The 15,006-nt window shown below is 42.9% G+C and overlaps 1 protein-coding gene and 1 long non-coding RNA gene across 2 annotated transcripts in view; one reads left to right on the forward strand and one right to left on the reverse strand.

Moving 5' to 3' along the window:
• The window catches only part of LOC134357634 (uncharacterized), a 244,807-nt gene that overhangs the window by 189,407 nt on the left and 40,394 nt on the right, over positions 1 to 15,006 (forward strand). The window lies entirely within an intron of this gene.
• The window catches only part of mccc2 (methylcrotonyl-CoA carboxylase subunit 2), a 122,152-nt gene that overhangs the window by 7,363 nt on the left and 99,783 nt on the right, over positions 1 to 15,006 (reverse strand). The window contains exon 16 of the mRNA XM_063069259.1: positions 4,719 to 4,804. Coding sequence (XP_062925329.1) covers positions 4,719 to 4,804 — 86 coding nt within the window. The remainder of the gene's footprint in view (positions 1 to 4,718; positions 4,805 to 15,006) is intronic.

Below are 15,006 nucleotides of genomic sequence, written 5' to 3' on the forward strand. Positions count from 1 at the left end.
TCAGCAACCTCTCTCAGGACTCTGGGATGTAGTCCATCTGGTCCAGAGTTTGCCGAGCACTTTTTCCCTTTCCAATGGAATATGAAAGTTAGCTGGCCAATAATATTAAAGAGGATACCAAAAGCTTCTTCAGATATATAGAGTGTAAAAGAGAGGCAAGACTGGATATTGGACCACTGGAAAACAGTGCAGGAGGGATAGTAATGGGGACAAGGAAATGGCGGATGAACTGAATAAGTATTTTGCATCAGTCTTCAATGTGGAAGACACTAGCAGTATGCTGGAAGTTCCAGATGTCAGGGATCATGAAGTCTGTGTTACTATTACTAAGGAGAAGGTTCTTGGGAAACTGAAAGGTGTGAAGGTAGATTAGTCACATGGATCAGATTGTGTACACCCCAGGATTCTGAAAGAGGTGCTGGGAGAGATTGTGGAGGCATTAGCAATGATCTTTCAAGAATCACTAGATTCTGGAATGATTCTGGAAGACTGGAAAATTGCAAATGTCACTCCTCTCTTCAGGAAGAGAGGAAGGCAAAAGAAAGAAAATTACAGCCAGTTAGTCTGACTTCAGTGGTTGGAAAGATGTTGGAGGTGACTGTTAAGAATGTGGTTTTAGGGTAATTGGAGGCACGTGATACAATAGGCTGTATTCAGCATGGGAAAATCTTGCTTGATAAATCTGTTGGAATTCTTTGAAGAAATAACAAGCAAGATAGATAAAGGAGAACCAGTTGATGTTGTGTACTTGGATTTTCAGAAGGCCTTTGACAAGGTGCCACACATGAGGCTGCTTCACAAGCTACGATCCCATGGTATTACAAGAAAGATTCTAGCATGGATAAATCAGTGGCTGATTGGCAGGAGGCAAAGAATGGGAATACAGAGGTCCTTTTCTGGTTGGCTGCCAGTGACTAGTATTTTTCCACAGATGTCTGTGATGGCACTGATACCTTTTATGTTATATGTCAATGATTTGAATGATGAAATTGATGGCTTTGTTGCAAAGTTTGCTGACGATACGAAGAAAGGTATATGGGCAGGTAATGCTGAAGAAGTAGAGAGGCTACAGAAGATTAGGGGAATGGGCGAAGAAGTGGCAGATGGAATACAGTGACACAAAGTATATGGTCATGCACTTTGGTAGAAGAAATGAAAGGGTTGACTAGCTTCTAAATGGATTGATAATACATAAAAAACTGTGGTTCAGGGAATTGGGAGTCCTTGTGCAGGATTCGCTAAAGGTTAATTTGCAGGTTCAGTCTATGGCAAGGAAGGCAAATGCAATGTTAGCATTAATTTGAAGAGGATTACAATATAAAAGCTAAGATGTAATGTTGAGAATTTATAAAGCACTGGTGAGGCCTCACTTGGAGTATTGTGAGCAGTTTTGGGCTCCTTATCTTAGAAAGGATGTGCTGAAACTGGAGAGGGTTTAAGGAAGGTTCACGAAAGTGACTCCCAGATTGAATGGCTTGTCATATGAAGAGCGTTTGATGGCTCTGAGCCTGTATTCACTGGAATTCAGAAGAATGAGGGGTGACTTAATTGAAACCAATTGAATGGTGAAAGGCCTTGACACAGTGGACGTGGAAAGGATGTTTCCTTTGGTGGGAGAGTCTAAGACCAAAACACTCAGCCTCAGAATACAGGGGGTCCTTTTAGAACAGAGATGAAGAGGAATTAGTCTAGCCAGAGTGGTGAATCTGTGGAAATCTCTGCCAGAAGCATCTGTGGAAGCCAAGTCTTTATGTATATTTAAGTCAGAGGTTGATAGATTCTTGAGTGGTCAGGACATGAAGATACATAGGGAGTAGGTGGAGGGGGAGTGGAATGAAAGGCAGGAGATTGGGATTGAAAGGAAAAATGGAATCAGCCATGATGAAATGGTGGAGCAGAACCAATGGACTAAATGGCCCAATTCTGCTCCTGTATCTTATGGTCTGATGTACAGGTGTTCCTAATAAAGTGGCCACTGAGTGCATAATCCCTTAAGCATAATATATTCAAAGCTAAATAATCCGGAGTTTTTATTTTCTTGTCCTTATTCATTTTGTCAGGATGTGAGCATTGCTGATGAAGCCAGTAGTTTGTACACATCCCTCACTGTCCCATTTCAGAAGAGTCAACAGTATCAGTCTGGAGTCTTGTACAGACCAAATTTATATTCCCACATGACAAAACTGATGAAACCAGCTGCATCCAATATTTAAAAATGTTATCAAAATATTTAATTGTCAAAGAATACAGAAGCGAAATGCAGCCATTTGTTGAAAGAAATCGAAGTTCACATCAGGTGCTGTAAAAGTAAATATTTAAAAGGCAAGCTTGATCCAATGTAATAGGATATTACTTAAAAACCATTTTCAATCCTTTGCAAAAACATTTCAGGATAAACACTGGGGGTTAACAGGCCACTGAAAGAAGGAAATACACCAGTGACCCTTGAGTTATTGGCTGGTGAAAAATCGATGCGGTAATAATTAATTTAATGAGAGACAGTCACCAAAATGAAGGACGGAGAGCAGCAATGTTATGCATTTGTAGAGGTAACTAGGTGAAGGGCCTGAATCCATCACACAGGAAGACAGCAAAGCAGTTTGATGAAGTAACATTGTTAGACTTCGGGCTTTGGAAGTCTAAACATTGCAAAAAAGAAAGGAAACCATTTGGAATTAAAATGCTGTGTTTTTCTGAATATACATCTATAATAAAGTGCAAAGGCTATTGGGGAGAGTTTAAACTAGAATTGCTGGGGGTGGGATCAGAACTGAAGTGACGAAGGAAAGGGAGGTTGGCTCACAAATAGAGAAAGTTTGGAGACAGTGTGAGAGGAGGATAGGCAGGTGATAGAGAAGGGACACACTCAGACTGATGGCTTGAGATGTGTCTATTTTAATGCGAGGAGTATTATGAATAAAGCGGATCAGCTTAGAGCGTGGACCAGCACTGGGAGTTATGATGTTGTGGCCATTACAGAGACTTGGATGGTGCAGGGGCAGGAATGGCGACTTCGTGCCAGGCTTTAGATGTTTCAGAAAGGACAGGGAGGGAGGCAAAAAAAGTGGGGTGTGGCACTGTTGATCAGAGATAGTGTCATGGTTGCAGAAAAGGAGGAAGCCATAGGGGGGTTGTCTATGGAGCCTCTGTTGGTGGAAGTTAGGAACAGGAAGGGGTCAACTCTACTGGGTGTTTTTCTGTTCTTCCTGTGACAGACCTGCCCACATGTCACAGCTTCAACAAAATTAGACGACAAAACTATATAAAACTCACCCAAGTACCTTAACAGGTACAAAAGAGTGATTTTAAGGCAACAATCTTATCTTCACATTCAGTGAAGACTTACTGTAGATGACTTAGAATCTCTTAATTCAATTTACTTGCAATTATAAGTGACCAGATTAGAATTCTGCCTAAAGGAAGTTTAACATACAAACAAAGGTGATTTGACTATTGAAGTTCCATTTTACAAAGAACAAAGAGCATGGTGTTGACAATATTCTTTGAGAATCCTATTTTCATTAGCTTGAGATATCAATGTTATGAATATTTGTATTCATTAAAAAGGGAACACAGCCAAACCAAATAGACAGAAAAAGAAAGTCAATTTCCCCAACTTTATTTAGTTATCTGGAATGAACTTTATCAAAAGGCAGGAGAAACAGTGTCAGTCATGGCATTCAAAACAAGAACCGCAGAAAGTCTTGAAGAAAAAATGTTAACAAGGCTACAGCAGATATCCAGAGATTGGCACAGCCTGGAGTGATGGTGGTCAGGGCCCAGTGATTCCTGTGGCCTCTGGTGTTGTAATGGTTCTCTGAATGTACTGGAGCTAAGAACTGAAAAGATTGCACACTATCTGCAAATCGAATGAGAGACGCAAGATCTGACATTGCTGTTTGTAAATCAACATTTACACTAGGTGAAGGTTAGCAGAAGCATATTGGCAAGTACAAAACAGCTGACTTGGTAACAAACAGATTTAACAGAATCTGTCATTTTGGGATATCACTTTTAATAATGATGATTCGGTGAAGGAGATTTTAGTTTTCTTTTCAACTTGACCCATCTCATTGTAAATTTCGTTAAAAGCATTAAGTGCATGGCGTTCCAGATCAATTACTCACAGTGGCATATTGGGTACCTGTCAAATAAAATCAAATTCCTCCACAAACAAATAAACTTTATCAATAACTTTTGACAGGATCAATTCATCAATTGAAATTAACCAAATTCCCATGGTTGTATCATAATAATTATTTTCTGCAGAAAAGAAACTGATAAAGCTCCTTTGTGCACTGTCATGGGGGTTCTCTCACAGCAATCTATGTGTCAGGGCAGCACAGGAGCATAGTGGTTAGCTGAAAAATCAATTAAGATTTCAATTTCCACCGCTGTCTGTAAGGAGTTTCGATCTTCTCCCGGTGATGCCTGGTTTTCCTCCAAGTGCTCCAGTTTCCTCCCACATTCTAAAGACGTACAGGTTAGGGTTAGTAAACTGTCGTCATGCTATGTTGGCACGAGAAGTGTGGCAACACTTGTGGGCTGCCCCCAGCGCAATTCTCGGTTTTGATTTGACAGAAAATGACATATTTCACTGTATGTTTCGATGTACATGTGACAAGTAAAGCAGATCAAGCTCTTTGCGTTGCTCAAGATGCGTGGCATCTGCACAGCCTCCTGTGACAAAGAACCGTGGAATTAGATGTTTACTTTACCTGGCACTGGAGTAGTAAGGGCTGCCTTCTTCTTCAAACCTCTGAATGATTGGTTCCTTTAGAGCCATTTCATCCTCTGCAGAGAACTACAGAAACAACACACATTAAAACCATCGGCATTTGATGAGATTTCCAGAATCTGCAATTTTTGGATTTCCATCGGTTTCCATCTTTCCCAAATTCATCTTTTGGGAAAATTTAACATTTTTGCCCATCCCTACATCACAACACATCTCCAAAGTAGAGTGCTGTGTATTTTGGTCTCAGAATTCACGAGTTTGGAAAATGTTGGTAAATGCCTCCTTCTTCATACTACCATTAGAGGGGAGATGCAAGACCCTGAAGACAGTCACTCAATGTTTTAGGAACAGCTTCTTCCCCTCTGCCGTCAGATTTCCGAACAGACAATGAACCCATGTTCACTACCTCACTATTTTGTTTGTTCTCTCTTTCTGCACTACTCATTATATACAAAAACACGTATGTCAGGATGCTGTCAATCAACTATAGTTAAGCATTTAACATCATCATTCCCACAACCCTGATTGATAAGTTACAGAACCAGGGCCTCTGTACCTCTCTCTGCAATTGGATCCTCGACTTCCCAACCGGAAGACCATGATCTGTGCAGACTGGTGATAATATCGAAGGCCGTTGTATCGACAGACTGGTGTGTCGTGGGAGGCAGAAAATATTTGGCTGTGTGCGACGCAACAGACTTTTAAGTCAAGTCAAGTCGCTTTTTATTGTCATTTCAACCATAAATTGCTGGTACAGTACACAGTAAAAACGAAACAACGTTATTCCAGGACCATGGTGCTACATGAAACAACACAAAACTACACTAGACTACGTAAGACAACACAAAAACTGCACTAGACTACAGACCTACACAGGACTACATAAAGTGCACAAAACAGTGCAGGGCATTACAATAAATAATCAACAAGACAATAGGCACAGTAGAGGACAAATTACAATAAAATAATAAATGATGTAGATATCAGTCTAGTCTCTGGGTATTAAGGGGTCTGATGGCTTAGAACCATAGAACATTACAGCACAGAAACAGCCCCTTTGACCCTTCTTGGCTGTGTCGAACCATTTTTCTGCCTAGTTCCACTGACCTGCACCTGGACCATATCCTCCAGACACCTCTCATCCACGTACCTGTCCAAGTTTTTCTTAAACATTAAAAGTGAGCCCACATTTACCACTTCATCTGGCAGCTCATTCCACACTCCCACCACTCTCTGTATGAAGAAGCCCCCACCAATGTTCCCCTTAAACTTTTCCCGCTTCACCCTTAACCTATGTCCTCTGGTTTTTTTCTCCCCTTGCCTCAGTGGAAAAAGCCTGCATGCATTCACTCTATCTATACCCATCATAATTTTATATACCTCGATCAAATCTCCCCTCATTCTTCTACAGTCCAGGTAATAAAGTCCTAACCTATTCAACCTTTCTCTGTAACTCAGTTTCTCAAGTCCCAGTAACATCCTTGTAAACCTTCTCTGCACTCTTTCAACCTTATTAATATCTTTCCTGAAATTTGGTGACCAAAACTGCACACAATACTCCAAATTCGGCCTCACCAATGCCTTATACAACCTCACCATAACATTCCAACTCTTATACTTAATACTTTGATTTATAAAGGCCAATGTACCAAAAGCTCTCTTTACGACCTTATCTACCTGTGATGCCACTTTTAGGGAATTTTGTATCTGTATTCCCAGATCCCTCTGTTCTACTGCACTCCTCAGTGCCTTACCATTTACCTTGTATGTTCTACCTTGGTTTGTCCTTCCAACGTGCAATACCTCACACTCGTCTGTATTAAACTCCATCTGCCATTATTCAGCCCATTTTTCCAGCTGGTCCAAATCCCTCTGTAAGCTTTGGAAACCTTCCTCACTGTCCACTACACCTCCAATCTTTGTATCATCAGCAAATTTGCTGATCCAACTTACCACATTATCATCTAGATCATTGATATAGATGACAAATAACAATGGACCCAGCTCTGATCCCTGTGGCACACCACTAGTCACAGGCCTCCACTCTGATAAGCAATCCTCCACTACTACTCTCTGACTTCTTCCATTGAGCTAATATCTAATTCAATTTACTACCTCTCCATGTACACAATAGACAATAGACAATAGGTGCAGAAGTAGACCATTCGGCCCTTTGAGCCTGCACCGCCATTCTGAGATCATGGCTGATCATCTACTATCAATACCCGGTTCCTGCCTTGTCCCCATAACCCTTGATTCCCCTATCCATAAGATACCTATCTAGCTCCTTCTTGAAAGCATCCAGAGAATTGGCCTCCACTGCCTTCTGAAGCAGCGCGTTTCACACCTCCACAACTCTCTGGGAGAAGAAGCTCCTCCTCAACTCTGTCCTAAATGACCTACCCCTTATTCTTAAACCATGCCCTCTGGTACTGGACTCTCCCAGCATCTGGAACATATTTCCTGCCTCTATCTTGTCCAATCCCTTAATAACCTTATATGTCTCAATCAGATCCCCCCTCAATCTCCTTAATTCCAGCGTGTACAAGCCCAGTCTCTCTAACCTCTCTGCGTAAGACAGTCCGGACATCCCAGGAATTAACCTAGTGAACCTACGCTGCACCTCCTCCACAGCCAGGATGTCCTTCCTTAACCCTGGAGACCAAAACTGCACACAATACTCCAGGTGTGGTCTCACCAGGGCCCTGTACAAATGCAAAAGGATTTCCTTGCTCTTGTACTCAATTCCCTTTGTAATAAAGGCCAACATTCCATTAGCCTTCTTCACTGCCTGCTGCACTTGCTCACTTGTTCATACCTAGTGACTGAATCTTCCTAACTAACCTCCCATGCGGGACCTTGTCAAAGGCCTTACTGAAGTCCATGTAGATAACATCCACTGCCTTCCCTTCATCTACTTTCATGGTAAACGCCTCAAAAAACTCCAATAGATTTGTTAAACATGACCTACCACGCACAAAGCCAAGTTGACTCTCCCTAATAAGTCCCTGTCTATCCAAATACTTGTAGATCCTATCTCTTAGTACTCCTTCCAATAATTTACCTACTACCGACGTCAAATTTACTGGCCTATAATTCCCCAGATTACATTTAGAGCCTTTTTTAAACAACGGAACAACATGAGCTATCCTCCAATCCTCTGGCACCTCACCCGTAGATACCGACATTTTAAATATATCTGCCAGGGCCCCTGCAATTTCAACACTAGTCTCCTTCAAGGTCCGAATGAAAACCCTGTCAGATCCTGGGGATTTATCTACTCTGATTTACCTCAAGATAGCAAGCACCTCCTCCTCTTCAATCTGTATAGGTTCCATGACCTCACTACTTGTTTGCCTTATTTCCATTGACTCCACGCCAGTTTCCTTAGTAAATACAGATGCAAAAAACCCATTTAAGATCTCCCCCATTTCTTTTGGTTCCATACACAGCCGACCACTCTTATCTTCAAGAGGACAATTTTATCCCTTACTGTCCTTTTGCTCTTAATATATCTGTAGAAGCTCTTTGGATTATCCTTCACCCTGACTGCCAAAGCAACCTCATGTCTTCTTTTAGCCCTCCTGATTACTTTCTTAAGTATTTTTTTGCACTTTTTATACTCCTCAAACACCTTATTTGCTGTCTGTTTCCTATACATGTTATACATCTCTCTCTTCATCTTTATCAGAGCTCCAATATCCCTTGAGAACCAAGGTTCCTTATTCTTATTCACTTTGCCTTTAATCCTGACAGGAACATACAAACTCTGCACTCTCAAAGTTTCTCCTTTGAAGGCCTCCCACTTACCAATCACATCCTTGCCAGAGAACAACCTGTCCCAATCCACGCTTTTTTAGATCCTTTCTCATTTCTTCAAATTTGGCCTTTTTCCAGTTTAGAACTTCAACCCGAGGACCAGATCTATCTTTATCCATGATCAAGTTCAAACTAATGGTGTTATGATCGATGGAACAAAAGTGTTCCCCTACACACACTTCCGTCACCTGTCCTAACTCATTTCCTAATAGGAGATCTAATATTGCATCCTCTGTAGTTGGTACCTCTATATATTGATTTAGAAAACTTTCCTGAACATATTTTACAAACTCTAACCTGTCTAGACCTTTAACAGTATGGGAGTCCCTATCAATATGTGGAAAATTAAAATCACAACTTTATGTTTCCTGCAGTTGTCTGCTATCTCTCTGCAGATTTGCTCCTCCAATTCTTGCTGACTATTGGGTGGTCTATAATACAACCCCATTAATGTGGTCATACCTTTCCTGTTTCTCAGCTCCACCCATACGGCCTCGGTAGACAAGCCCTCTAATCTGTCCTGCCTGAGCACTGCTGTAACATTTTCCCTGACTAGCAATGCCACCCCACCACCTCTCATTCCTCTGCCTCTATCACGTCTGAAACATCGGATCCCTGGAACATTAAGCTGCAAGTCCTTCCTCTCCTGTAGCCAAGTTTCACTAATGGCTATAATGTCGTAATTCCATGTGTCAATGCATGCGCTCAGCTCGTCAGCCTTCCCCACAATACTCCTTGCATTGAAATAGACAGACCTCAGAAGATTATTACCACCACACACAACCATTCTATTTGTGACTTTGTATGAACTTTTAACATAATTTATTTTCACCCCTGCTCCACTACCTGCTCTGGCACTCTGGTTCCCATCCCCCTGCAAATCTAGTTTAAACCCTCCCCAATAGCACGAACAAACTTCCCTAAAAGGTTATTGGTCCCCTTATAGTTCAGGTGTAACCCGTCTCTCTTGTACAGGTCCCACCTGCCCCAGAAGAGGTCCCTGTAATGTATTGTGTGAGTATTCATAGCGTCAGAGTGTGTAAGACGTCAGGACGTGGAGAAGTAAAAATGGAAGTCTGGTGAACGTGGTTGTTCAATCTACAGCAGCGTCCGAGTCACATCAATATTACATGGTGTCAGAAGAAATCATGGAAAAAAAAGGAAGAGAAGACATGTAAAAGATGTCACAGTTACAGCCAGCGTCAAGTTTAAGCCGACAAGGTAATCTTGCTGAGAGCTGGAAAATATGAATCTAGAAGTTTGAGCTGTTTTGCACCGCTAGCGGCCTAGCTGAAAAGACGGAGAAAGTGCAATGTGCTACGTTTCTGCATGTGGCGGGGGAAGAGGCAATAAAGGTTTGCAACACGTTTGTCTTCCAAGATGATGAGCAAGAAAAAATTGAAGTGTTGAAGGAAAAGTTTTAAGATTACTGCAAACCGACAAAAAACCTACCGTACATCCGACACAAGTTTTTCACGAGGGCTCAAGGACCAACAGAGACCATAAACGCCTATGTAACAGATTTGAAGAGCAAGGCAAAAGACTGTGAGTTTGGACAACTGCATGACTCTTTAATACGTGACAGGATTGTATGCAGCATACGGGATGATCAAGTGAGAGGCAGGCTACTTAGAGAGGCGGATCTTACATTAGAAAAGGCCAGCGAGATCACGTCAAGTCAGGTTCAAGTGCTCAATGAAGAGATTGAAGTGCACAAAATAAAAGCTGTGAAAACTGACAAGAGTAGGACAAAGCCAGCTCCACAGGATGATCAAAAGGAAGTTAACTGCAACAGATGTGGTTATAAACATGGATACAGAAAATGTCCAGCCTTTGGTCAGACATGCAAGTTATGCCAGAAAAGAAATCACTTTGCAAAGATGTGCAAATCAAAGGAGCACCCAAGGAAAATGAATGCTGTGGAACAGAGTGAGGGCAACAGTGACATGTTCATTGGCACGGTTGAAGTGGAACAGGAGGTATGCATCAAGAATGTTGAAAAGCAGAGATGGAGGATGAAGATGATTGGACTCAAGATCTGATAATAAACAGGAGGAATGTGACATATTTCGGCCACAAGACGGTGCCACTGGGCAAAAAAGCACTCAACTGTGTGTACAAAGGTCAAAAATACAAGATCAAGTTTGAAATAGTACCGCAACATGTTTCCGCAATACTGGGCAAAGCAACATGCACAAAGCTAGGTCTGGTGAAGCGAATCTATGGTGTTGAAAAAGAAAATGACATTCTCAAAGACTTTGATAACTTGTTTTCTGGATTAGGATGTTTACCAGGGAAACACCATATCCAGATTGATGCAACTATTGCACCAGTCGTGCATGCCCTGAGAAAGATTCCAGTAGCTCTCAGGGATCGAGTCATGGAGGAGCTACACAGAATGGAACAGATGGGAGTCATAACAAGACAAATAGAACTGACCAACTGCGTGAATAGTGTAGTGACAGTGGTCACAGAAAAAAAGACAAGGATTTGCATGGATCCACAAGATCTCAACCAAGCCATCAAAAGAGAGCACTATCCACTGCTCACGGTTGAAGAGGTTGTCTCCCACGTGCCTAATGCAAAATACTTTTCAGTATTAGACGCAAATCAAGGTTTCTGGCAGATCAAGCTGGATGAAGAAAGTTCCAAATTATGCACTTTCAACACACCCATCGGGAGATATCGTTTCCTGCGTCTACCCTTTGGGATTTCTTCTGCATCAGAGGTATTCCAGAGATCCGTGGCACAAATGATTGAAGGCCTGGACGGGGTGGTCAACATCATCGATGATTTGCTGATACGGGGTGATACAATTGAGGAACATGATCAGAGACTGAGGAAGCTCCTGGAGAGAGCACGTGAGTACAACCTAAAACTGAACAAAAGTAAATGTAAGACAGGAACTACAGAGATCAAATACATAGATCACGTACTCAGCACTGATGGGCTAAAACCAGATGATGAAAAGGTCAGAGCTGTGGTACAGCTACCAGCACCCGAAGACAAGCAAGAACTATTGAGCTTCATGGGCATGATACAGTATCTTGCCAAATTCATTCCCAACTTATCAGAGGTCAGCGCTCCACTCCGAAAGCTACTAGAGAGCAACACTGAATGGCATTGGGAAGACGAACAAAAGAAAAGTTTTGACACATTGAAGCAGTTGGTTACCAGTGCACCAGCACTCAAGTTCTATGATGTCAATAAACCAGTGATGATGTCTGTGGATGCCAGTTTGGAGGGAATAGGAGCTGTTATACCAGGATAGGAGGCCTGTGGCGTATGGATCACGAGCACTTACGGACTGTCAATGCCGATATGCTCAAATCGAGAAGGAATTACTCGCCATAGTTTATGGGTGTGAGAAGTTCCACCAATATGTATATGGCGAAGAAATCCAGGTTGAGAGTGATCACAAACCACTTGAGAGCATCTTCAAAAAGCCACTCCACCAAGCTCCTATGAGGCTGCAAAGGGTGCTTCTCAGGCTACAGAGGTACACTCTCACAGTCACCTATAAGCCAGGAAAAGAGGCCGTGCTTACCTCAAAGAGCAAAAAGAAGAGTTGCTAGGAGGAGAGCTGGAGGTCAACTGGGTTACACCTCAGCTACCCATCTCTGAGGAGAAGTTGAACATGTTCAGGAAAGCGACTGCAGATGATCCTGAAATGCAAATGCTAAGAGACATTACAATGAATGGATGGCCAAGAGAAAGAAAAGATGTTCCAAAGGAAATGCAGAAATACTGGACATTTAAAGAGGAAATCAGCTCTGCATCAGGACTAATGTTCAAAACGGCAAAACTCATCGTACCAAACCAAATGAGACAGGAAATGTCCTGTGGATCTGTACATGGAAACTCCTTCTTGCCTGTCTTCCGCAGATGCTTCCTGTTCCTCCTGTAGACTCTTCCATCCAGGCAAGTCAACTCAGATAGAGGACATTGTGTCTCAGTGTGCTGTCTGTAATGAAAACAAAAACAGCAATCCAGGAGAGTCTCTGCTTCCCCACCTACTACCAGGAAGACCATGGGAGAAGATTGGCACAGATCTCTTTCATTACAATGGTGCAGAATATCTGCTTTGTGTGGACTACGATTCAAAATACCCGGAGATCACCAAGTTAAGTGATGCGGCCAGTCGAGTTGTCATTACCGCAATGAAGCCGACATTCTCGAGACATGTTATTCCAGATATTGTCGTTAGTGACAATGGTCCACAATATGCCAGTGGTGAGTTCAGAGGGTTCTCAGAAAGCTGGGAATTTCAACATGTTACTTCCAGTCCAGGGCACGCTCAGTCAAATGGACAAGCAGAGAGAACTGTACAAACTGTCAAGAACATGCTCAAGAAGGCACAAAGCAGCAACGGTGACCCTTACATCACTCTGCTTGAATACCGCAACACACCGATTGAGGGTGTGGGGTTCTCTCCTGCGCAGCTGGTAAAGGGACGTTGTCTGAAGTCCAAACTGCCAACATCCACAACTCTACTGACTCCTGAAGGTAATGCTCAAGTAAAAGTAAAAGGACAAGCAAAAGTACAAACAAATAAAGCAAAAGAGCTACTATGACAGACATACAAGACAGTTGCCAGATCTGCATACAGGTGAAAATGTCAGAATACAGAGAGGAGATACTTGGCAACCAGCTGTGGTTGTGAACAGACGTCAGCAACCAAGATCCTTCATAGTTCGCACACCGGATGGAAGAGTCTACAGGAGGAACAGGAAGCATCTGCTGAAGACAGGCGAGAGGGAGTTTCCACGTACAGATGCACAGGACATTTCCACTTATACAGACATGAAAACAAACGACACCAAGAGTGATGCAGACCGCAAAGACACAGAGGTCCCTCGAGAGACTGACACGGATGAAGGACAAGCACAGTCACAGTTGTATCACACACGGTCTGGGAGACAGGTCAAACTTCCAGCTAGATACAGAGACTAGACATACATACAGTCTCACACAGTTTGAGGCACAGTCACACATGTCATAAGTTCCAAGGTGTGAAATAAAAGGTTTATTAGTCTATGTTAGTAAAAGAAAATACACTGCTGTTAGTATTGTAAGATACAATGCAGAATACAGTACAAGAAGTTAAGAAGATCTTTTTTAGTTTATGTCATGGTTGTTGCACTGTGAGAAGGGCATAGTTAGAGGCATTGTTTTGGTAATTCACAGTGTTGTAAAAAAAAACTCTTAAGAAGGGGGATGTAATGTATTGTGTAAGTATTCATAGTGTCAAGAGTGCGTATGGCGTCAGGGCGTGGAGAAGTAAAAGTGGAAGCCTGGTGAATAAACGTGGTTGTTCAATCTACAGCGGTGTCCGAGTCACATCAATATTACAGTCCCAATGATCTTGAAATCTGAAACCCTGCCCCCTACTCCATTTCCTCAGCCATGTGTTCATCCGCCAGAGCATCCTATTCCTACCCTCACTGGCACGTGGCACAGGTAGCATTCCTGAGATTACCACCCTCGAGGTCCTGCTTTTTAACTTCCAACCAAGCTCTCTATACTCACTCTTCAGAACTCTTCAGGGTCACAGTTTGAGGATAAAGGGGAAGCCTTTTAGGACCGAGATGAGGAAAAACTTCTTCACACAGAGAGTGGTGAATCTGTGGAATTCTCTGCTACAGGAAACAGTTGAGGGCAGTTCATTGGCTATATTTAAGAGGGAGTTAGATATGGCCCTTGTGGCTAAAAGGATCAGGGGGTATGGAGGGAAGGCTGGTACAGGGTTCTGAGTTGGATGATCAGCCATGATCATACTGAATGGCGGTGCAGGCTCGAAGGGCCAAATGGCCTACTCCTGCACCTGTTTTCTATGCTTCTATGTTTCTATGACCTCTTCACTCTTTCTTCCTACGTCATTGGTACCGATGTGTACCATGACATCTGGCTGATCACCCTCCCACTTCAGAATGTTGCGCATAAGATCAGAGACGTCCCTGACCCTGGCACCGGGGAGGCAATAAACTATCCGGGAGTCTCTGTCACGACCACAGAATCTCCTGTCTGTACCTCTAACTATTGAGTCCCCTATCACTACCGCTCTGCTCTTCTTCCACCCTCCCTTCTGCACTGCAGAGCCAGACCCAGTGCCAGAGATCCGGCTGCCACAGCTTGTCCCAGGTAAGTCATCCCCCCCAACAGTATACTTGTTGTTGAGGGGAATGGCCACAGGTGAACCCTGCTCTACCTGCCCTTTCCCCTTCCCTCGCCTGACGGTAACCCAATCACCTGTACTCTGCTCCTTTGGTGTAACTACCTCCCTGTAGCTACTATCTATAATCTCCTCATTCTCCCGAATGATCCGGAGGTCATCCAGCTCCTGCTCCAGTTCCCTAACGCGGTTTGTTAGGAGCTGCAGCTGGATGCACTTGCAGGTGTCGTTGTCAGGGACACTGGAGGTCTCTCTGACTTCCCACATCCTGCAAGAG

This window comes from Mobula hypostoma, chromosome 16 (assembly GCF_963921235.1).
Source record: "Mobula hypostoma chromosome 16, sMobHyp1.1, whole genome shotgun sequence".
Taxonomy (NCBI): Eukaryota; Metazoa; Chordata; class Chondrichthyes; order Myliobatiformes; family Myliobatidae; genus Mobula; species Mobula hypostoma.